The 24181-nt window shown below is 44.0% G+C and overlaps 1 protein-coding gene across 10 annotated transcripts; it reads right to left on the bottom strand.

The window, feature by feature from the left end:
• Positions 1 to 1846: 1846 nt before the first annotated feature.
• On the bottom strand, positions 1847 to 24158 carry DENND10 (DENN domain containing 10). 10 transcript variants are annotated; one of them, XM_058697920.1, is made up of 10 exons: positions 24023 to 24158; positions 21345 to 21541; positions 18436 to 18515; positions 14195 to 14343; positions 12851 to 12962; positions 11026 to 11126; positions 8700 to 8807; positions 5744 to 5838; positions 4279 to 4398; positions 1847 to 3243 (listed from the first exon to the last, which is right to left on the bottom strand). In XM_058697920.1, the coding sequence occupies exons 1-10, from the start codon at positions 24075 to 24077 to the stop codon at positions 3067 to 3069; spliced, it is 1194 nt and encodes a 397-aa protein (XP_058553903.1). In that variant the 5' UTR covers positions 24078 to 24158; the 3' UTR covers positions 1847 to 3066. The 10 variants fall into 10 exon arrangements, with proteins under 10 accessions (XP_058553903.1, XP_058553900.1, XP_058553905.1 ...); XM_058697917.1 differs by having other exon boundaries at positions 21345 to 21561; positions 23914 to 24092; XM_058697922.1 differs by lacking the exon at positions 4279 to 4398.
• Positions 24159 to 24181: the final 23 nt, after the last annotated feature.

Below are 24181 nucleotides of genomic sequence, written 5' to 3'. Positions count from 1 at the left end.
CCCCCCCCCCGGGGCCATCCGCCTCCTTTCTCCTCTCTGGCAAATGACCCTGCCTCCTCCCTCACAGTGAAAACAAGGCTGTGGACCAGCAATGGAACCTCCTGGCATCAGTTCCGCAGACCTCTTTCCACCCACGCCCAGCCTTCCCTCCTCCTCGCAAGGTCAGCTGTGGGCCGGGCTCTGGGCCCTTCCATTCCGATTTCCTCAGGGCCTTCCGTGCCTGTGTAGCTTCCCTGCCTCTGGCTCCAGACTCCTCCCTCCTTCCCAGAAGCAAGGGAACTACTGGGGTCACCAGCCTCGTTAAAATAGCTAACATCCTTCCAGAGCCAAATGTTTTCAAGGATTGTCTCCCCTCACTGTGCCCACTGCCTTCCACCCTGCTAGAACTGCTCCCCACCCCGCACCCCACCCGAACGCTGACTGCCAGTCTGCTGGGTGCTCAGACTCAGCACGGGGCTTGCTCCCCTGAGCAGTAGGCCCCCCTCCTGCTGCCCCCGGTACCCCGCCCCTCAGACATCCACTTGAGACCATCTTTTCCTCCCCGTCTCAGGAAATGGCACCGCCCCCGACGAAGCGGCGTCACCCAAGATCACTGGCGTCACCCTCTCTTCTCCCTCCCCTCAACCCCATTCAACAGCTGAGCCCAAAGTGACAAGTGCCACAGTCTGCCCGGCCCATCAGCATCCCCTGCTGGCGTTACTCGATTCTCTCTGCTGGCTCCTCCCTTCCCTGCCTCAGCCTGCTCTGATAAACACCTGCCCAAAAGCCTTAAATGGCTTCCCAGGGCATCAGGTTCAAGTCCAAATTCCTTACCAGGCAGGCAAGAGCCTTTACCTTATTCATCTCCTGCCGCCCCTTTTCTTCACTTTGGACCATACCCTGTTCCTCATATGGGCTGCAGCCTTTCCTTCCTGGACCTTCCTATCAGCTGTTCCCAGCTCCAGGTTAACTCTCGCTTATGCATCGGGTCTGACTTGGACATCAATCACTCCCTCCAGGAAGCCCTCTAGGATACACAGTACTGAATCAGGTGCCCCTGCTATGTGCTCCCATAGCACTCCTACTGTATCTAGCCTGGCCACACCACAGTGGGATAGCCTGTTTGCTGACGCTGAGCCCCCCCCCAGACCGCATGCCTTGAGAGCAAGAAGTGTGTGTGTTGTGCAACAAGGAAAGCCTCAGGACACAACACAGTGCATGGCAGAGTAGGCACCCTAACATCTGCATGCTGGAGGAACGTTTCCAACACACCCTGCCCCAAATCATCAAAGAATGTATCTGAGGCTTTCAATGTTCCCTGGGCCAGAATGATGGTTATCTGCAAATTTGGTTAAAAGGGTTTCACAAAAGCCTAAACGAACAAAACACAAAACGGTTTAAAAAAGCCTACCAGATGGCTCGGTATAGCCACAGGCATACACGAAACAAAATGAAAGAACAAAACACACAAAGGACCCGGGTGGAGGCTTAGCCACTAACAGATGACAGAGTAGAAATGCGAGGGCACCTTTTCAAAGGAGAAGACGCAAGGGCCAGCTCTAGGAAATGGGGGATGGAGAAGGGCGAGGGCAGGGGGTGAGCCAGGCACGGAGGCAAGGAGCTGCACGCCTTAACTTTCAAACAGGCCTTGTAATAACTTCTCAGCACATCTGCATTGACAAAAGGGTTTTATCTTTTGTTTCGAGTGGGGAGCATTACAGAAAGAGGGCACAATTCTTCATCTGCCTAAATTTCGTTGGGTATCAAAATATTTTCATTTTATTTCTGCATCATAAATCTGTAATTTTAACAACTTTGATCATTAACTGCTATAGTAACACAAAAAATGGAGATAAAGACGTTCATGTTCGTTTTCATAAAGTGCAGATTTAATTTTCAATTGTTTGCCTTAGTAAACATCATCTCATTCCAGATCCTCCCTGCCCCCACCCAAGGAGGGAGGGGAAAAGGCTATTTTTCATTTTTACTTAACAAATGTCTAACACAAAGAATAAATGAAAGATCTAATAAAGACAAGATTTTTTTGCAACTGTTTTTCTGGGTAAGATTTCTAAGGACAACAGTAGTGAGCGTAAAATAATTTTTCATAATTAATATGAATACATATAATAACAAATACATAATTTAGACCTCTATGCTTATTTTGCAACTTTTAAGTCTCCAATTATGAAAAAGGTACATAAGCTGAACAAGAATACTTTCCAGTGTGGCCAAATTACTCTCACTGAAGTATGAAGACACTCTCCGGTCTTGGCCTTGGTAATTATGTAAAGTTGCTATTTTCTTCATACCGACATTTATATCCAAAATGGGCTTATTTTTGCTCTATCATATAAGGACTGGCATCTTTTTCAAAAGAATATTGCTAGCAACAGGGTTAATTAAAGAGTACTAATGGCTTAAGTTTGCCAAGTGCTTACTTCTGTGACAATATAAATATGGATTATTAAAGTTGTCTACTCAAGTATAAAATCTATGCAAAATCCTCATAATATAGGCAAAAATGTTTAAAGGCCAAGAAAAAGAATTCTTTTCTTTTACAAGAAAGTGCAACTGCAGGATCTTTTTTGAATGATCTTCTGGACAGTTCTGCAGAAAACTTAGTAGTTTGGCTCAGAAAGTAGAGTTCCTCATGAGGAATAAAAGTTCTTCCTAGAAGAATACAAAGCAAAATTTCAGGCAGCTTTCTGAAAGTAAGCCATTCGTTTGTGGCTACGCAATGGGACAAGTGGAACTGATAATAACGAAGGCTTTCGGGTTTGCTGTGATTTGCACTAAAACTTGGCAGAGCTTTTTTTCTCTTACGCCGGGACACCACGTCGTTGCTCACGTCATAGGTGGTAGTTACAGCACTTGGTCTGACCCTGACCGCAGGCATGAATCTGACCAGGAGGACATCGGAAATGTTTTCATATGTGTTTTAGGGCTTTTTCAGGTCAAATCTCAATACTTTCACATAAATCATTAAAAATAGAACATTTTCTGTGCTATTTTCAGTATTTTACACAGTGGATAACCATGGTGAGAGAACTTTCTATCATTCATCAGGGATATGCTGTCACACAGTCAGATTTTCAGCATTTGCTCGGCTGCTGCTAGATGGTAAAGGAAGTTTTCTGTTGCTGGTGGAAATCGTCTTTGCTTTAGTGCCTCAAAATTGAGAACTAGCTTTTCTCCATCACTAGAAACTTCTGAAAATGGTTCCAGGTGGGTGAAGATTTCTCTAGTTTTTAGAGAAATATCCTTTAATGGAACAAGAAAATATGCCATAAGTTAGCATCAAAAAATATGAATTTTTGCTGCATTTGGAGAGAATTCTTCCTATTTTTTAAGTTTACCAAATTATTTATGCATTACAAAAAATGAAACAAACTTAAAACAACTTAGAAAAACCAACACCATGTTTTTGCCATTTTAGCCATTTTTAAGTGACAACAAGTACATTCAGTGTTTTATGACTACTACCCATTTCCAGAACTTTTTCATCATCCCAAACTGAAATCTTGTACCCATTAAACAATAACTCCCCATCCCTGTCTCCAATGCCTGGTGACCACCATTCTACCTTTTGCTTCTGTGAATTTGCCTGGTTCTGGGTACCTCATATAAGTGAAATCACGCAACATTTGTCCTTTTGTGTCTGGCTTATTTCACTTAGCACAATGTTTTCAAGGTTAATACATGTTGTAGCACATGTTAGAACTTCATTGCCTTTTAAGGCTCAGTGATATTCCACCATACGCATATACCACGTTTTGTTTATCCATTCATCCACTGATGGACATTTGGGTTATTTTTACCTTTTGGCTATTATTTACAGAGCTGCTGTGAACCTGAGTGCACAATTACTTATCTGTGTCTGCTTTCAATTCTTTCTGAAATATACCCAGTAGAATTGCTGGATCTATGGTATTCCTATGTTGAATTTTTAAGGAACCCTGGTATTGTTTTTAGAACAAATCTCCCCACCCCCCAAAATCCTCTTCTACCTGGAATAAGTAACCCAGCACCTGCCACATGGGCTGTATTCCTCTTTCCCGACAGTCCTTTGCATGGCTGATGACTCACGAGAGCTCACATTAAAGTCATGTCTTTTTCTTGGTTTGCTGACATCATTAATTCAAATATTTTCAAACCCATACAATATAATATGCCAGGCAATTTCATCATACATTATACTGAGTCACCTGCGTATCACTTTTAGTCCACGAAAAACGCAGTAACACAAAACTCATATTTACACAGTTAACCAACATTGTAAAGAGCCAGCATTTTTACTTGAGCGTCGATGGAGGGATGGATGGGCAGTAATGATCCACACGGTAGGAAAGGAAGAGTCTCAGCTCTCAAGGCAAGCCCCGCCCACTCTTCCTGGCCTGAGAGGATGGGCCACCAGCGCTGAACAGAAAGGACGGTGCTGCTGGAGGGTTCCTGTCACACCTGTGGCTCCTCTCAACCTTTAGCTCACGTGTCACCTCCTCAGAGAGCTGTCTAATCTCTTCTCTAGTATTCTTCACCTTGACCTTTTGTTTCTATCACAGCATTCATTTCTCATGGCTCACAATGATCTGGCGTTTACTTTTTTTTAAGTTTATTTATTTATTTATTTTGAAAGAGAGAGAGAGAGAGAGAGAGAGAGCATGATCTGGGGAGGGGCAGAGAGAAGAGAGAGAATCCCAAGCAGGCTCTGTGCCACCAGCACAGAGTCCGACGTGGGGCTCGAACTCACAAACACGAGACCATGACCTGAACTGAAATCGAGAGTCAGACATTTAACCAACCGAGCCACGCAGGTCCCCTTACATTATTTCCTATTCATCTACTCCAATAAATACAACCCTACTGCCCCATGCCTGACATATAGTCAGTGCTCAATAAGTATTTTCTGGATAAATGAATGAATAAATGGAAAAAAGAACCGGGTCCAGCCAGATGAGTAGGGCCTGCCTATCAGAGCCCCCCACCCCCACCCCTGATGAGGTGGCACAGGTACAGACAGCGGGAGACAATCCTTCCAGGCCTCTGGCCCCCACGGGATGACACAAGGGTCTAGATGAGCCAGAGCCCGGAGGCCAGGATGGAAGTGTATCCCGGGAAAAGAGTAAGGAGCTGGGAACAGGCTGAATGCAAACCGGCAGCAGACAGGAAAGGAGCTGGCAGGCTGCGGTGCACAGGAGGGCCTGTCATCACCACAGGGACAGGCTTAAATAAACTCTCCAGCCATCCCGATCCAGAAAGGGGAGAGGGGAGGATCCACATGGAAGCTCTGGTCAGCCTGACAGGGAGACCCCACAGCGGGGCTAGCCCTGCAGGGTGTGAGCCCAGACCTGCTACCTTTGGCAGGGATCTGACTACATGCTTGCTTACTGCTGTTCTGGACACAGTACATCGAAGCTAGATTGAGACGCCCTCTCTAGTCCTCAGCAGCAACTATCTCTTGAAAGTTGTTCCTCCGTGAAAATTCTGCTGGAGCACAGAATGCGTTCGCCCAGGAAAGCATTCCAGACCAGCTGGGGGTCACACCTGTCACCAGCCCCCTGCATGTCTCTGTCCCCAGAGCCTGATAACTATTTGGCTACGGTGGGCCTCTGCCCGCTCCTCTAACCAGGGCCACCCTGCAGACCCTCGTGCCAGCATCTGCCTACGGCTTCTCACGGCTCCCCGCACCCCGGGCAGTTCTGCCACACGCTGCCCGGCACCACCACTGCACAACTCTCAGTAAGTCAGGGGACTGAGGAGTTACCTGTATGACTTGGCCGTCAGACTTCTCCGGATCTTCTGCAGATTGAACAATCAGCTGACCAATTTCTTTGTGCAGTTTGCCCATTGTCATGGCCTCTGGTGAGATCAAGCAGAAGTGATGTAGATATTTAGAAGTTTACATAATAAAAACCAGGACGCCTATTTGAAAATGTAAACCATCATACGGAGGAAATTTTCAAAACAACCAACAACCGCCCACATTTCCATCTTAATCCTGAACGCAAATATGATATCACTCCAAGGGACGTGCTAGGAGGCACGGCAGAATCACGATTTATACTTCGTTCAAAATAAGAACATGCCAATACCAGGTTTCTCCTTCACACCTACCTGATAAGAATTTTTGTTTTTCTTCCTAGGCAAGACCTAATGAAAACTACTGACTACGAGTAAGTTGTGATTTTAAGCCAAGAGCCTGACCTCCCTACGCAGGTCTTTACGGTTAAGAATTCAAGTGTAACTCGGGGGCCTGGGTGGCTCAGTTGGTTAAGAGTCCCACTTCGGCTCAGGTCATGATCTCACATTCGTGAGTTCGAGCCCTGCGTCGGGCTCTGCGCTGACCGCTCGGAGCCTGGAGCCTGTTTCGGATTCTGTGTCTCCCTCTCTCTCTGCCCCTTCCCCACTCATGCTCTGTCTCTCTCTCAAAAAGAAATAAACATTTAAAAAAAAAAATTCAAGTGGAACCTTCTGGTGGGGATCCTATAGCAGCAGAGTGTCCTATCAGTTCTGCAAAAGCCAGCTGAACATTCCAGTGTGTGAAGACCCTCAGAATGTGCAAAGGAAACAACCTAAGTCACACGATTTACATACACTGCTCCTTTTCTGCAGCAAAAAGATGAACAGAAATTTCTGTTTGTCCCTCCAAGGGACAAACTCCATTTGAATGGTGTTGATTTGAGACGAGCTCATCTTATAGACTCGGAGCAACAGAAGGCGGCAGGACATGGCCACCCTTTCTGGTCCTAATGCTTCAGCAATATAAGTGGCCCTGGCCACAGCTAGTATCCTATCACTCTGGCTTTACAAAGGGCAATACTCACCTCCATTCCCTTTTGCTTACTGACACATCGTTCAAAAAGGTTTTCCATACAGGATTCATGTTCAGTCCTTGTGCAATAATAAATTTCTATGCCTTTTTCATTCTCTGTCCTTTAAGAGGTGGAGCCTACTTCCTCTGTCTTACGTGGGGACTGGACTTAATGGCTTCCTTCTAACAAATAGAATATGGAAGAACTGGTATATGACTTCTGAGACTAGGTCATAAAAGGCACTGTGGTCTTTCTGTCTCTTGGATCACTTACTCTTGGGGAAGCCAGCTGTCATGTCATGAGAATACTCAAGCTGCCCTACAGAGAGGCCAGGTGGTGAGGCCTCCTGCTAAAAGTTAGCTTAGAAGTTGAGACTTTGGATGACTGAAGCCTTGGGAATATCTTTGTTTTTTAATGTTTATTTTTGAGAGAGAGACAGAGCATGAGCAGGAGAGGGACAGAGAGAGAGAGGAAGATACAGAATCCGAAGCAGGCTCCAGGCTCTGAACTGTCAGCACAGAGCCCAACATGAGGCTCGAACCTACGAACCATGAGATTATGACCTGAGCCGAAGTCGGACCCTTAACCAACTGAGCCACCCAGGTGCCCCTGCCTTGGCAGTATCTTGATTGAAACCTGATGAGAGACCCTGAGTCGGAACCTCTCAGCTAAGTCAGTCCTAAAACTGTGAGATAATAAATATTTGCTGTTTTAAATTTTTTTTTTTTAACGTTTATTTGAGACAGAGAGAGACAGAACATGAACAGGGGAGGGGCAGAGAGAGAGGGAGACACAGAATCTGAAACAGGCTCCAGGCTCTGAGCTGTCAGCACAGAGCCCGACGCGGGGCTCTAACTCACAGACCGTGAGATCATGACCTGAGCCGAAGTCGGACACTTAACCGACCGAGCCACCCAGGCGCCCCAATATTTGCTGTTTTAAACTACTAGGTTTAAAAGTGATTTGTTATGCAGCAATAGGTAACTCATACAGCTTGTTTAAACAGAAAAGTTGAGAAACGAGATAGAGACACTATCCTATTGGGGCACCTGGGTGGCTCAGTCGGTTGTGTCCACTCTTCATCTCAGTTCAGGTCATATCTCAAAGGTTCATATGACGGAGCCCCACGTCTGGCTCTGTGCTGACTGCACGGAGACTGCTTGGGATTCTTTCTCCCTCTCTCTGCCCCTCCCCCACTCATACTTACTCTCTCACAATAAATAAATAAACATTACAAAAAAAGATACTATCTTATTAACATATACTGTACAGCATAAGCACCCAGAATGTTACTACTGACATGGCTGGGCCTGTAAGAATAAATGCTATGTTCCAGACACAGAAAATCTCTCCAGTTTCAGCACAGCGGGCAAAGCAGGCCTTTGAATACCAGTTTTAGAGCATCAGCCTAAAGATACAACTGCTTCAGGGGCGCCTGGGTGGCTCGGTCAGTTGAGCGTCCGACTTCAGCTCAGGTCATGATCTCACGACTCGTGAGTTCGAGCCCCGCGTCAGGTTCTGTGCGGACAGCTCGGAGCCTGGAGCCTGCTTCATATTCTGGGTCTCCCTCTCTCTCTCTCTCTCTCTCTCTCTCTCTCTCTGCCCTCTCCTGCTCATGCTGTTTCTCTCTGTCTCTCAAAAATAAAAAAAATAAATAAATAAACATTAAAAAAAATACAACTGCTTCAGGTGGGCAGGAGGATGGGTGAAAGCGATCAAGGAGATTATGCGCACACTTATCTTCATGAGCCCTGAGTAGCATGTGGAAGTGTTGAATCACTGTACTGAACCCCTGAAACATAACCCTGTATGTTAGCTACACTGGAATTAAAATTTTAATAAATTAATTTTAAAAAGTATAACTGCTTGGCTTACATTTTGTTATCAACGACGGAAGAGAGAACTAACCTTTCGCAAGTGGGGCAATGGTAATCTCACGATCTGCCAGATTCACAAACACGTCATAGAGGTCTGACCTGTTGCTCACCTCCAAGTCCACAAACCCAGCGATGTAACCTGCATGACAAAGATGACCCACATTACCGGAATGGGAACAAATCCTGTTGTGAACGGGTCAAAAGAGAATGGACTCTAAAAGTTCACCAGTTGCTTTTCTTCACTGCTTTATTCAGGGGACATCAGCTGTACCCTCTGGCATTTCTTCAGACTACATTATTGACAGTTGTCTGAAGAAACCCTTCCAACTCAAAACGTCCCCCAAACTACATTGTGGTGTCAAAGAAGAAGGCATTTACTTTTCAGTTACTGCTATTCAGGTCAAGAATGACAGCCGAGGTAGAGGTAGCAAGGATTCTCTTGACCAATGTTCCCCCTGTAGGTCTCTGTCTCTAAGCAACCACAGCCACACGTCCGGCTTTCTCAGGGACAGCGTGCTGGGGACGGCATCATCTTTCACCAGTTTCAGATCTGATACAAATAAATGCTAAAGGAATCAGGACAACTCAAGAATTAACAGAAGTTTGGAACTGATGTTAAGAAAACAGCTACCAGGGGCGCCTGGGTGGCGCCGTCGGTTAAGCGTCCGACTTCAGCCAGGTCACGATCTCGCGGTCCGTGAGTTCGAGCCCCGCGTCGGGCTCTGAGCTGATGGCTCGGAGCCTGGAGCCTGTTTCCGATTCTGTGTCTCCCTCTCTCTCTGCCCCTCCCCCGTTCATGCTCTGTCTCTCTCTGTCCCAAAAATAAATAAAAAACGTTGAAAAAAAAAATTAAAAAAAAAAAAAAAAAGAAAACAGCTACCAGACTTTTCACATTTCACAGAGCAATACAATTAAAAACAAATAAAAAAAAAATTGAGGACCAACTCACTATTGGGACCTCATCAAAATAAAAAGCTTCTGCACAGCGAAGGAAACAATCGGCAAAACTAAAAGGCAACCGACAGAACGGGAGAAGATATTTCAAAAGACATATCAGATAACGGGTTAGTATCCATAATCTATAAAGAAGTTATCAAACTCAGGGCGCCTCAGTGGCTCAGTCAGTTAAGCATCAGGCTCAGGTCATGATCTCACGGTTTGTGAGTTCAAGCCCTGCGTCGGGCTCTGTGCTGACAGCTCAGAGCCTGGAGCCTGCTTCAGATTCTGTGTTTCCCTCTCTCTCTGCCCCTCCCCCGCTCGCATTCTGTCTCTCTCTCACTCTCTCTCTCAAAAATAAACATTGAAGAACTTATCAAACTCAACACCCAAAAAAACAAATAATCCAGTAAAGAATTGGGCAAAAGACATGAAAAGACACTTCTCTAAAGAAGACATCCAGATTGCCAACTGACACATGAAAAAATGTTCAACGTTACTCATCATCAGGGAAAAACAAATCAAAACCACAATGAGATACCACCTTACACCTGTCAGAATGGCTAACATTAACAACTCAGGCAACAACAGATGTTGGCGAGGATGCCCAGAAAGAGGATCTCTTTTGCATTGTTGGTGGGAACACAAGCTGGTGCAACCACTCTGGAAAACAGTATGGAGGTTCCTCAAAAAATTAAAAATAAAACTACCTTATAACCCAGCAACAGCATTACTAGGTATTTATCTAAGGGATACAGGTGTGCTGTTTCGAAGGGACACATGCACCCCCATGTTTATAGCAGCACTATCCACAATAGCCAAAGTATGGAAAGAGCCCAAATGTCCATTGATGGATGAATGGATAAAGAAGTGGTATATATATACACAATGGAGTATTACTTGGCAATCAAAAAGAATGAAACCTTGCCATTTGCAACTACGTGGATGGAACTAGAGGGTATTATGCTAAGCAAAATTAGTCAGAGAAAGACAAATATCATATGACTTCACTCCTATGAGGACTTTAAGAGACAAAACAGATGAACATAAGGGAAGGCAAGCAAAAATAACATAAAAACAGGGAGGAGGACAAAACAGAAGAGACTCAAATATGGAGAACAGAGGGTTACTGGAGGGGTTGTGGGAGGGGGGATGGGCTAAATGGGTAAGAGGCATTAAGGAATCTACTCCAGAAATCATTGTTGCACTCTATGCTAACTAAATTGGATGTAAATTTTAAAAAATAAAAATAAAAAATAAAATAAAATGCGAAAAAAAAAATTTTTAAGGAAAAAAAATTGGTTGCATTTACCAAAGAAATAATGCATCATCAGTATTCCCTTTGGGAAGGCCAGAAAAAAGTCCTCCCCCAAACCAGGTGAACGCCAAGCCTCTCCTCCTGCGAGACCCCCACTGTCTACCTGGGCACATCCGCAGGGCTTCCAGCTCCTCGGCACTGAGGTGCACATAGGAATGAAGTATGGTCCAGTCCTGTCGATGCCACACCAGGGCAGGCAGAGTCCTGGGGAACGAAGACAAGAACTCAAATGGTTGCTGGCCCGCACCCGCACCCTCCTCCCTCTTCCTCCCGAGGACAGAGCTGGCTGTCAGAGGCAGAGGGGAGAATGAAGACTACACGTGCCCCGACCTCCAGGCTTCAAATTAAAGTAATGCAATGTCTTCAACTCTGCCTTTTTGGGTCAGGTTAGCTACAAAAAGCTCAAGGTGAAGTTTCAAAACATGTCCGTGGTGGCAAGGAGTAACACTTCTGAAGTTTTCCTCCAAATGCCTCACTCCGCAAACTGCCACGGAGGGAGTCTGAGGGTAAAATCCAGAGTGGGGCCCTGCACGCAACACATTTTTTTTGAAGTCTCTCATTTCTATCTTTAAAGTTCCAATCAAACTTGCAAACCACTTTGTGTTTGTTTTTATACAAAGTAAGTTTCCTTGAAAAAACCAGTGAAACAGCTGCCGCAGAGAGAGGTCACAAATTGAACTGTGGTATGGTGGATCTGCTGTTGCCCTGCTATGTTTCCCAAGCTGTGGACATCCCCGTTTCAGAAGCATAGATGTAGAGGGAAAGGGTAACTGGGTGGCCATCGCAATGACAGCAGTCCTCGTTTCCAGAGCGCACACGATGAGCAAGGCACACGCCAAGTACTTCACACACGGCATCTCCAGTCCTGACAACAGGCTTACGAAGTGGGCATTATTACCTTCATTTTACAGATACAGAGACGGAGGCTTAGAAAGTTTAAGTATCCTGGATGTGGTCACAGAGCGAGTAAAGCGCCCTCCAGGATTTTAACCCAAGTTCTTCTACTACCAAACCTTCTTTTTCCCATTTTCTAACCAGTCAGCCTCCTGGAGCCTCAATTTTCTCATCCGTAAAAGAAGGCAAAGTTCCTTGTAAAGTTCGTGTCACGAGTAAATTTAATAATTGAGGTGATTTATACAACAGCTGGCATACAGGAAGCACAAAAGCTAGGTCCTCTTGTTTTTAAAAAAGAATCTATGAACAAGTTAGATTTGGTAAAGAAAAAACTTTCAAAACATCTTTATTATAAAAATAAGAGAGGGGCACCTGGGTGGATCAGTCCGTTAAGCATCAGACTCCGGCTCAGGTCATGATCTCGCGGTCTGTGTGTTCAAGCTCCATGTTGGGTTCCGCGCTGACAGCCCGGAGCCTGCTTCAGATTCTGTATCTCCCTCTCTCTCTGCCCGCCCCCCCCCCCCGACTTGTGTTCTGTCTCTCAAAAATAAATAAATGTTTTTTTTTTAAAAAGAAAATCTGTGGTAAAAGTGAAAAAAAAAAAAAAGAAATAACTTACTTAAAACAGGGGTCAGGAAACTATGGCCATGGATCAGCTGTCTGTCTTTGCACATAAAGTTTTATTGGAACACAGCCATACTCATTCATTTACATATGCACGACTGGCAGTTCGGTGGTTGGGACAGAGAACTTATGGCCTCCAAGCCTAAAATATTTATGGTCTGGCAAGGAAAAGTTCAAACTCCCTGCTCTAAAATATTCTTATTTCTAAATTTAAAGAAGAATCTGCCCAAATTCAGTGACCTTGAACTACTAAAGCTCACCTGAAACATTAGACCAAGATAGCATTTCACCCACAGCCTACCACATTCTATTTATACCAAATGTGTAACAGAACAGAGCACACAGGAACACAGACCGCCCCAAATCAGCTCCCAACAAAGCCTCTACTTTTTAATGACCAGAGACAATACCTGGTGAACTCCTGGACAGCTTCTATTTTGGGGTGATAGACGACAATTCTTTTCTTTAGCATCAGTGCTGTGTGTAAGATAACGGTTTCCATTCCAAACTGAGATACAATGTCTTAAAACACAAGAAATTATAATATTACTGCATTAAATAATATGTAAGAAAATAACATTTTTATTGGAAGGAAAGGAATTCTTTCCAATAAATGCAGAGTTTATTTTCTGTATACAGAATTATTTTCAATACAGAGAATAAAAAAGCACCTTATGCACTGGATGAGCATATAAATCCAGACATCTGCTCCCTAGGATGGGTGCTATGACAGCCTAAACCTGACCCCCCTTCAAGGGACTCTGCACTGGATGCACAGATGAAGCCAGAGCCCAAAGAAAGGGGAATAAATGATATGAAGGGAACCAGTATCTTTCTGTGTCATGAAACACCCTTAGGTTTAAAAAAAAAAAAAAAAGTTTACTCTGGAGCACCTGGGTGGCTCATTGGCTTAAGCAACTGACTCTTGATTTCGGCTCAGTTCATGATCTCACAGTTTGTGGGTTCGAACCCCACATAGGGCTCTACACTGACACTACAGAGCCTGCTTGGGATTCTATCTGCCCCAACCCCGCTGGCTCTCTCTCTCTCTCTCTCAAATAAATAAACATTCAAAAATAATAATAGATAAATAAATAAAAGTTCATGGACACCACCCCTCCACCAATACATACGTCATTATGTAAGTCCTTTTGAGACAGCTGAACAAACCTGTCAACAAGGATGCTTAGAAACCATACAGAACAGCAGGTTCACGAGCTAAGACAGGCGCTGTAGGAGGACAAGAGTGAAGGCCAGCATTTCCCCTTTCCTCCCTTTTAAGGACCCTGAAATCTGTGGCTTAGCCCTGCACCGCTGTTTTGGATTTTCCAGTTGGGAGAGGAAGGCGGAGAGTTAGAAGAGGAACTCTGGGTCAGGGGCCTGAGCTCTCCACATGGAGGAAGTAACTGCTAAAATATAAGGAAAGAAAAACTATGGAAGTTGGCAGACACTCAAGCTGTGAAATTCAGCTTACCCACAAAAGAACATTTCTGTATTATTAACAGAATCGTGTGGAAAGGGCCACCACAAAAATCTGCTTTCCTACGACAGAATTCTAATCAAATAAGGCAATGTAGAAGTTGAACTACCCTCCTGTATAGCAAATAAATATTACGTAGATGAAAATATACAGAAAGATGGAATATTAGAGTACAATGAGGATTGCCCTTGGCTTGGGGATCTTGTTGTTGGGATGGAACCATCCGGGACGGGTTTTTGTTTCGTGGGCTGTGTGTGTGTCTGCGTGTGTTTACCTTTGATGGAGCCTGCAAGATAAGCCTTTCGGGCATCAAAATCTTTGCTAAGGAAAGAGCCATTTTCTTCACTCTGGCATATCCCCTTTGTGAGTACTGCAATATAACTCTCCATCATTTTAACTGGGCTCCCATGTTTCAGGTACATTCTGTAAGAAAAGACAAAAAACAACCATGCTTTTATATAGCATGAACCACACAGAGCAATGCGCCCAAGCCTGGGTATGGGTACTTCCTAAAAAATCTAAGTCAACCTGCTGATAACGCTTCTGAATGCCTGAAACTTTTTATGACATGACTACTTCTATAATTTAATTCGATAATGTATTGAAAAAAACAACCATTCAAGAGACCTCCAACAACTCCCTGAAGCTGGCTTTCTCCTTCCATCTCCATAGCCCACTCGAGCAGGAGAGTAAGCTAAGGACTTTCTAAGGACTCATTTTTCTTTTTTTCCCTAAGTTTTATTTTTTAAGTTTATTTATTTTGAGAGAGAGAGAGAGCATGTGCACACCCGCACAAGTCAGAGAGGGGCAGAAAGAAGGAGAGACAGAATCGCAAGCAGGCTCCACACCATCAGCACACAGCCTGATGTGGGGCCTGAACTCACGAACCCAGGAGATCAGGACCTGAGCTGAGATGCTTAACCAACTGCACCACCCAGGCGCCCCTGAGGGCCCACTATTCTTAAAAAAAATATTGCATTTTTATCTGTCTTATATTCACAAATGGTGCTTCTAGCCATAAGGACTCTATTATTGCTGGGATTTCCTTTGACAAGAAAGGAGTTTTACACATTGTTCACAGAGAAAACAGTAATTATAGAACCTATATTTATTATCAGAGTTCCCAGAGGTAACTATATTTAGATAATTAAGAAATCAAACTCCTTTAAGTTTCTGGTGGTAAGTATACACTAGATATATTCATCATCAAGTTCCAGAAAACGCTGACAGGAAACTGCCTACATTTATAGCTCACATGTGAAATCAGTCTCTTCCCCTGAAATCTCTTCCTCTGAGTAACTAAATCTAAATTTTGCATGAGAAGCAGGACTGGGCCTACTTGAGCCTTTTAGTAGCTAAATGGATGAAAAAACTGGAAAGAAAATAAAATTATTGTTTAAAACAGATCATTTGAGGGATACCTGGGTAACTCAGTTAAGCGTCTGACTCTCAGTTTCGGTTCAGATCATGATCTCACGGTTCGGTAGTCTGAGCCCCTCGTTGGGCTCTGTGCTGACAGTGTGGAGCCTGCTTGGGATTCTCTCTCTCCATCTCTCTCTCTTCCCCTAACCCACACATGCTCTATCTCTCTCTCAAAAATAAACATTAAAAAAAAAAAAAAGATTTAAAAAAATTTTTTTAAAAATAGATCACTTGAAACTGTATTTATTGTAGGTTAAGTGAAAAAAGCAAGTGTTGTAACTACTAGCCAGTCAGTGTTTTCAAATGACTTCAATGCACAATTGAGGGAAAGAGGTAGAGAACAATGAATATGGTAAGCTATCCTACATGTAAACTAGTCAAACCCATGAACTCATATACATGCTTCTATATGGAGAAAATATCTCCGGTATGATATAAAGAAAACAGCCCCAGGAGTGCCCCGGGGTGGGGGTCGGGAGGCAGATTTGAAGGCTAGGAATAGGGAGAGGAAGGGACCTAGTTTTCACTGTATACCCTTCTGTATTGTCTGTATTTTTTTCCTGTGTGCATACATTACCACCACCAAACAAACAAACAATATACCATTAAAACTGTAAAATAGACGGGCACCTGAGTGGCTCAGTCAGTTAAGTGTCTGACTCTTGATTTCTGCCTAAGTCATGATCTCACTGTTTGTGAATTGGAGCCCTGCATCAGGCCACATTGTCAGTGTGGAGCCTGCTTGGGATTCTCTCTCTCCCTCTGTCTGCCCCTCCCTTGCTCACGTGTGTACGCGTGCACGCACGCACACACACACACACACACACACACTCACTCACTCTCTCTCTTTCTCAAAATAAATAAATAAACTTAAAAAAAAAAAAACCCTGTGAAATAGAAACAATATACAGTAATGGAGAAGAGAAACACAGGAAGGGTAGTAGGATAAGATCACTTTTTCCATAACAACCCTGGGCCATGAACTACTGACAGAAGCAAGGATCCCCCCAAATCATTCCATAGGAAAACCACAAAGTGCAACCCAGGGGAACTTACTCAGATGGGACAGCCGGACTGGCCCGGACAACTGGTTCCAAGTGAAACCCTGGTTCTCTACCACGGCCACTAGCTGGAGGCTCCAGAAGATGAAGGGGGTCAGGGCAAATGACCTGGATCCCACACAGGGAACGAACCCCCTCGTGTGGGCTTCCGCTGCCACTGTGAGCAGCGTGCTATGGAAGGCACGCCTGCCTGTCCCCTCCCCAGAAACGGAAGGGAGCACCTCCATGGTAAGCAGCAACATCGAAAAGTGTTGGTCTATGTACTTGTGCACACAGACATGTGTTAGTGGGGAGAGGCAGTGTGTGCGTGTGCAAGAGCATGTGGGTATGTACACATGCAAGGGTACGTGCAGTAAGGTGCAGGGGGCACAAGAGGTGGCTGCCAATAGCTCTCAGTCCTCCTTTCTCCTAAACTGTGACAGGAGAAGAGTCCGGAACCCAACAATGCCATGGCACTACAGAAGCTGAGGAACCTTCCAGCTTCCTCCCGGGCAGGAAGTGGAATCTAAAGCAATCTTAAATTTTGAGCCCAAGAATATTTCCCAGTGAATTCACTGGGAAACCTAACCCTGACTCAGTCAAATGAAATGGGAGTCCAACGTTTGTTCAAAAGCAGCTTTACAGTGTTTTTAATTTTTTTTTTCAACGTTTTTTATTTATTTTTGGGACAGAGAGAGACAGAGCATGAACGGGGGAGGGGCAGAGAGAGAGGGAGACACAGAATCGGAAACAGGCTCCAGGCTCCGAGCCATCAGCCCAGAGCCCGACGCGGGGCTCGAACTCACGGACCGCGAGATCGTGACCTGGCTGAAGTCGGACGCTTAACCGACGGCGCCACCCAGGCGCCCCTACAGTGTTTTTAGCTCATGGCTTGTAGACAGCGTCTCTTCTCACAATAATAGTCTCCCTTTGTGTCAGTGCCATGGTAGCAGACAACTGTTTATATTCCACAATGAACCATATACCTGGAACTTATCTTAAGAGAGCAAAAAGGTTTTCTTATCATAGCTGGCTGCAAAACAGTAAAACTTCATTCTGTCAAAATACAATCTACCTGAAACCCTTAAGTAATTAGAAAGTAGTCTTCTGCTACATGTAGATATAGATATATAGATATAGATATAATTATGGATATAGACATATAGATATAGATAGCCAGACATAGATAGCATGTGTGTGTACACATAAAAATGGCAAAAAAGCAACCATTCATCAGGCTTATAGCGAGGAACACAAAAACAACTCCCTTTGCCCCCCACCCCATCTAAAACAACTTACTGAGCATAAGCCTGAGGGCTGATGTTGTAATATATAACCTCTAGAATTACAATTCTATCTAGTAACAACAATATTAAAAAAAAAAAAAAAAAAATCTAAAACCCTGTCAAAGCCCTGATTGAGGAAAAAACTAATTTCCCCAAGATACAAGAAAGGTTTGATTAACTCCACTATATACACTCACCAAGGCAAGAAAGCAGACTGGTATATTTTACATACAATTTTTCAACAGCTGGGATGAAACTAAAGAAGTTTACCTGAATCACTATTAACCAATTAATTGGATTCTCAGCTTCCCAGCACTCCAGCTAAGAAGTATTTTCCTGCGTTTTTGCATAATTCAAAATGCTCATTAACTTTCCCCAAAATGACTCCCCCACACAGACCTTGACACGTATAAACTAGCTTACCACTTCGCCAGCACTTAACTTATCCGTCCTGCTAAGGAAAGTTCTAGATTGGAAGTGAGCAGAAGTGTCAGGCCAAAAGTAGCAAGTGACTCAAATACCCAAGAACTACAATGGTTGTGTAAATTGCTTTTTCTCCTCCCTTCTACCATTTTCCCAAATAAGAGCAGTGTCATAAAAGCAGAAGAGAAAGTTCCTCTTACAAAAGTTTCCAGAGGGCCAGTAAAGATTAAGTTGGGGAAGCAGAGGGCTGAAATTTGCTTCCTCCGTATAGAAATCTGCTATGTAACTACCGAGCAAGATCTTCATTTTTGTAGGATAGCATTTAATACAGTTTTCATACAGACCTACACAATATCCTAGTGAAGGCGGCATATTTCTCTGGATTAAAATCTTTGGCGGTCAGAACAATAGAAAAATGAGTCACCTGTCCAAAAGAAACAAAAAGTATACTTTTTAAAGACACTTTCACAGATTTAAATTTTATTACTACATTCTAGCAAACCTCTTGTACAAGACATAACAGCATTAAAAAGAAAAGATCAAAATGTAACCAAGTTCTCACTTCCTTGTTTATACTTTTATGTTTATATACACACATATAAAAGATATGTACTTATATATACCTATATATTTCATTTCTTAGATAAGAATGTAGTACTTTTAGAGTTAACATCTTTTCAAAAACACAAATATATTTCAAATATCAAAAATGTGAGTTTTCATTTAAAGTACTCTCACCTCATCAAAGCAGAATTAGAAATGTCATATCAGATCTACCAATTTATCAATTCTTAATTAATGAAAGAGGATACAAAACAACAAAAATACACACAGTAAAATCACACAGTTCCTGAAATAGTCAATGCTCTACAGAATGCCATATAATCTCTGTAGAAAGCACACTGTAACAATAAGCTTCATTTGTCTATACTCCTCTATTATTATAAATATAAATTTCTTCTAATCATATACCTATTATTCCCATTAATGAGATAAAATTCAGGACTTTATAAAAGGCAAAGCATTTAAGAAATACATTTTTAGAAATCATATTCTTTTTTTTTTTTAATTAAAAAAAAATTTTTTTTAATGTTTATTTATTTTTGAGACAGAGAGAGACAGAGCATGAACAGGGGAGGGGCAGAGAGAGAGGGAGACACAGAATCGGAAGCAGGCTCCAGGCTCTGAGCCGTCAGCCCAGAGCCCGACACGGGTCTCGAACTCACGGACCACGAGATCGTGACCTGAGCTGAAGTCGGATGCTTAACTGACTGAGCCACCCAGGCGCCCCAGAAATCATATTCTTAAGTATAAGAACTACCTCTAAATCTTGTCATTTTTCAAATCTGAAAAGCAGATTTGAAATCGATGTTGCTGCTATTGACATTATGGAACAAAACACAGATAAACCTATTCGACACATCAAGACTTTTCAGCAAGAACTTAATGAACATAAACGAAAGATTTTATAACACATTGAAAACTATCTTTTTGCAAATTTACATTTTCTAATTATGAATCTGTTTTGTTTTAAACCTCTAACAGTTTTAAAAATTTTTTTTTTTTTTTTAACGTTTATTTATTTTTGAGACAGAGAGAGACAGAGCATGAACGGGGGAGGAGCAGAGAGAGAGGGAGACACAGAATCAGAAGCAGGCTCCAGGCTCTGAGCCATCAGCCCAGAGCCCGACGCAGGGCTCGAACTCACGCACCGTGAGATCGTGACCTGAGCTGAAGTCGGACGCTTAACCGACTGAGCCACCCAGGCGCCCCAAACCTCTAACAGTTTTAAACTGTTGCCTTCTTGTTATTTTAAAAGTAACTCCTTAAATTTAAATTGATATCTTGGACATGTTTCATGATTATTGGCTATAAAAGTAGCCCTAGATGGTAAAAGAAGTCCCCACACAGGCACACACCAGGAGCTTCGTCACTTTCCAATATTTCTTTATTTGAAAAAAAAAAACAACAAAAACCCTGCTGGTTACTTGGAATTAGAAAAGCCCACAGTGACCACATACTGGTTTTCAACATGTCACATTGATACTATTCATATCAAATGACACACACACAAAAGCCTACTTAATACATGTTTCCTTAATTCTCCTTTCTATTCCTAACATATCCTTACCATCCATAAACAAATGAAAAAAAGTTTTCTTAATTATATCAAGGATAATTTTATCTTTAAAAATTTTGGGGGGGGTAAGGGGCATTAAGGAATCTATTCCTGAAATCATTGCTTCACTATATGCTAATTTGGATGCAAATTTTAAAAAATAAAAAATAAAGTTAAAAAAATTTTTTTTTTAATGTTTATTTATTTTTGAGCGGGGAGGGAAGGGAGACACAGAAGGAGAGACGGAGACACAGAATCTGAAGCCGGCTCCAGGCTCTGAGCTGTCAGCACAGAGCCCGACACAAGACCCGAAGCCACTGAGCTGTGAGATCATGACCTGAGCCAAAGTTGGACACTCAACCAACTGAGCCACCCAGGCATCCCAAGGATAATTTTATCTTTTAAAACAGTTTTTAGGGTGCCTGGGTGGCTCAGTCGGTTAAGCTTCTGGCTCTTGACTTCGGATCAGATCATGATCTTGTGGTTTGTGGGTTCCATCCCCATGTCAGGCTCTGCACTGTTAGTGGGGATTCTCTCTTTCTCCTTCTCTCTACCCCTCCCATGCTCTGTCTCTCTCTCTCAAAACAAATAAACTTAAAACAAACAAACAAACAAACTTAGGGGCGCCTGGGTGGCTCAGTTGGTTAAGTGTCCGACTCTTGATCTTGGCTCAGGTCATGATCTCATGGTTTGAGTTTGAGCCCCGCGCTGGGCTCAGCACTGACAGTGTGGAGCCTGTTTGAGGTTCTCTCTCTGCCCCTCCCCTGCTCAATCTCTCTCAAAATAAATAAACTTAAGAAAAAAAAAACTTAAAATGGTTTTTAATTATGGACAAATGCTTCTTTCCACTTTTAATCGGTCACGACTTTGCACGTCCACATTACTACTCCATCAGAGTATAACCCAGAAAGGACTTCACTACACCAGCCATAGGGTCAGTCAATAGAATGTATATCAACCAATATTCATAGAATGAATAAGAGTGAAATTTGAAAGGGGACATTCCCAGTGAAAAGCATATCTGGTATTTTTCAAAAGCGTATTGTAAGCAATAATGTCTAAAGCTAAGAGTCACTGGAATAATGTTACATCACTTTAAATATTTTTGGTTGTTAGACCTTCATGCAGTCATACCTTTATCAAAACTGAAGAATCTGGAACTTCAACTGTTGTGATATAAAACCATGTTCTTCTGTACTGACCAAAGACGAAGGGATGGAGAAGTTTGTTCTCATCTGTAAGGCAGCATTTTCTCAGCAGTAAATTCCTTAAAGTAGCTGTCGTGGAAGGATAACACCACACCCACAGAACTTCTCCATTTGTGTCCTTTTCTACGGTGGAAAGATGGTCACTGTGAGAATGTCAAACAGCAGCAAGGAAGTGAATTGATTGGTTACTCAGAAGCACTTAGCGGAATCAGTTTTCACATCCCATTTTACAAAGCATCCCGGAGCATGTGTGACCCCAAATTCCCATCCACCTCTGTTGGTCAAATCATGCAGCTCTCCTGATCTTGAGTTTTAGGCCACCTGAGTAAAAACCTTTTACAACAAATCATGAATGAAAACTTAAGGGGCACCTGGGTGGCTCAGTCAGTTAAGCATCCGACGTTGGCTCAGGTCGTGGTCTCATGGTTCGTGAGTTCGAGCCCTGCGTCGGGCTCTGTGCTGACAGCTCAGAACCTGGAGCCTGCTTCCGATTCTGTGTCTCCCTCTCTCTCTGCCCCTCCCCTGCTCATGCTCTGTCTCTCTCTCTCTCTCAAAAATAAATAAACATTAAAAAATTTTAAGGAAAAGAAAATCTGAGCCTTAAATTTGGCAGAGTTCTTTCCTATCTCCTCCCACACAAATTCATAAACTCAGCATTACGTTTTGTTTTAATTTTAATTAAAATTAAATTTTAATTTTTAATTTTTTTTAAGTTTATTTATTTTGAGAGAGCAAAGAGAAGACAGAGTGAGAGCAGGGGAGGGACAGAGAGAGAAGGAGAGAGAGGGTTTCAAGCAGGCTCCACGTTGTCAGTGGAGAGCCCAATGTGGGGCTCAATCTCACGAACCTTGAGATTATGACCTGAATTGGTCACTTAACCAACTGAGCCCCCCAGGTGCCCCCTCAGCCTTACATTTTTATCAGTTAGAAGGATCTTTAATAAATACACAGGAAGTGTTTGTCAAAAACAAAACTGGAGATGAAGAAAATGGTGAAATCTCTTTTAAATCATGTCATATACTGATTGTATAAATTCTATATTTAACATTGTAATAGTAGTAATAATAATGTAATAATAATAGTAATAATAATAATAATGGTTATCCTGTCACATAATGTAGTTTCCTCATCAAGTAAACACCTCAATAACCTAGCCTAAGCTTTAGAAAAACAGTTACTGTGCATATAGCAGTATGGATGCATAGTTTTGTTATGGAAAATATCAAGTTCATAAAAAAATGAATTCCCGTCTCCATCATTCAGCTCCAGCAATTATCAACACCTGGTCCCTCCTTGTTTCTAATGTTCCCCCTCCCCCATTATTTTGAAGCAAATTCCTTTTAAATCCGTTTCCATACGAAAAATAAAAATCTGAATTGAAAATATGATTGTAAGTCATCTTCGTCTTTGCCGTTACCAGATAAAGTCAGAATTTAACCTAACCTTATTCACAAGTACCTTCAAGCAGGACTAAGATGCTTGAAGTACTTAGGTTTTGTTTTGAAGCAGTTCTAAAACCACATTAGAAATAAATACAGGGGAAATAAAAAAGAAACACAGGAAGCCATTCCCAGATAAATGCACTCCTTTGAGACACTGAGAAATAATCAGCACAGTTAGCCGGTTTTGTTGAACGCAAGCAACGTTCTTCCACACTAGAGGAATAGAATGTTATCTCAATGGAGTATTACTTCAAAGGTCAACGGCACGCAGGGAACCGACAGACGTTCATTCAAGCAACCCGCGGCCGCCAATGGGATGAATGGTTCCTTGAAACACCCAACCCTGAGACGCTGCACACGGCTCAGGCACACCCAAAGATCCCAACGTACTTCCTCAACCACTAATTCCTCAAATCTAACCGGGATCCCGCCGTACATGATTGTGTAGACACGCCGGCTACGTGCCTGAGCTCTATCACATGATACAGGATTCCGCCACTGGTGTGAGTTGGGGCTCTGCGGCTAGACCGCAAGGGTCCCAACCCTGGCTCCGCCGCTTCCTAGCACGCGTCGTGCGCAAAGGACACCCTGGGCCTCCATCTGCTTCTCCGAAATGTGGTCACCAAATACTACCCACACCCCCTGGAGCCGTGGTAGGAGTTTAACGGGAGATAATCCATGCATAATGCTCAGCACTCGGGGCTGGCACAGTTGGTCACGGTGACTCGAACTGCTCAATCACATAATCGGGGCCAGCCGGGCGCCGGGCAGGCAGTCACGCGTGCCTCCTGCACGCTCCGAGGTCTGCCCTGCCGCCTCCCCCCCCCCACCCCCGCACCGCCCACTACCCGCTCTCGGCCCAGCCCCTGCCCCGCCTGCGCAGCGGCCCCTCGCAGCCGCAGAGGTCCGGCAGGAGGCCCGGGGTCCCTCCGCCCTGCTGCCCCGCCCGGACGGGTCCCACGCGAGGCTACAGGCGGACCCGCCCAGGGCGGCTGGCCGGGTCCCCGCGCCCCGCAGCCCCCCGCCCCGGCCCAACGGAGAAGGGGCCGCGACCTCCTCACCGCAGGCGGCGCCGGGGACCGCGGGAGCAGAGGCCACCCCGGGCCCAGGCGGAGGCCGAACTGGGGCGCGGGACTGCGGGGCAGGGCGCCTTCGTCCTCACCGATCAGCCCGACTCCGAGCATCAGCTGAGTGTCCGCCGCCTCCGCAGCAGCCATTTTCCGCCGCCGCCGCCGCCGCCGCCGCCGCCGCAGCAGCGCGCCGCTCCCAACAATCCGCTCGCAGGCCCCGCCCCTCCTCCAGGACACGCCCACCATCCGGT

Source organism: Neofelis nebulosa, chromosome 13 (assembly GCF_028018385.1).
Source record: "Neofelis nebulosa isolate mNeoNeb1 chromosome 13, mNeoNeb1.pri, whole genome shotgun sequence".
Classification (NCBI taxonomy): domain Eukaryota; kingdom Metazoa; phylum Chordata; class Mammalia; order Carnivora; family Felidae; genus Neofelis; species Neofelis nebulosa.
This window is presented reverse-complemented; position numbering and strand designations above follow the sequence as displayed.

Coding starts and splice junctions, on each gene's coding strand:
- DENND10 (XM_058697917.1), bottom strand. CDS start 24,077: ATGGCTGCTGCGGAGGCGGCGGACACTCAGCTGATGCTCGGAGTCGGG. Junction 8,808..11,025: donor AGCCCTGCGGATGTGCCCAG/GTAGACAGTGGG, acceptor TTTGTCATGCAG/GTTACATCGCTGGGTTTGTG. Junction 4,399..5,743: donor CTGACGGCCAAGTCATACAG/GTAACTCCTCAG, acceptor CTTTCTGTTCAG/CGCTGGTGGCCCATCCTCTC.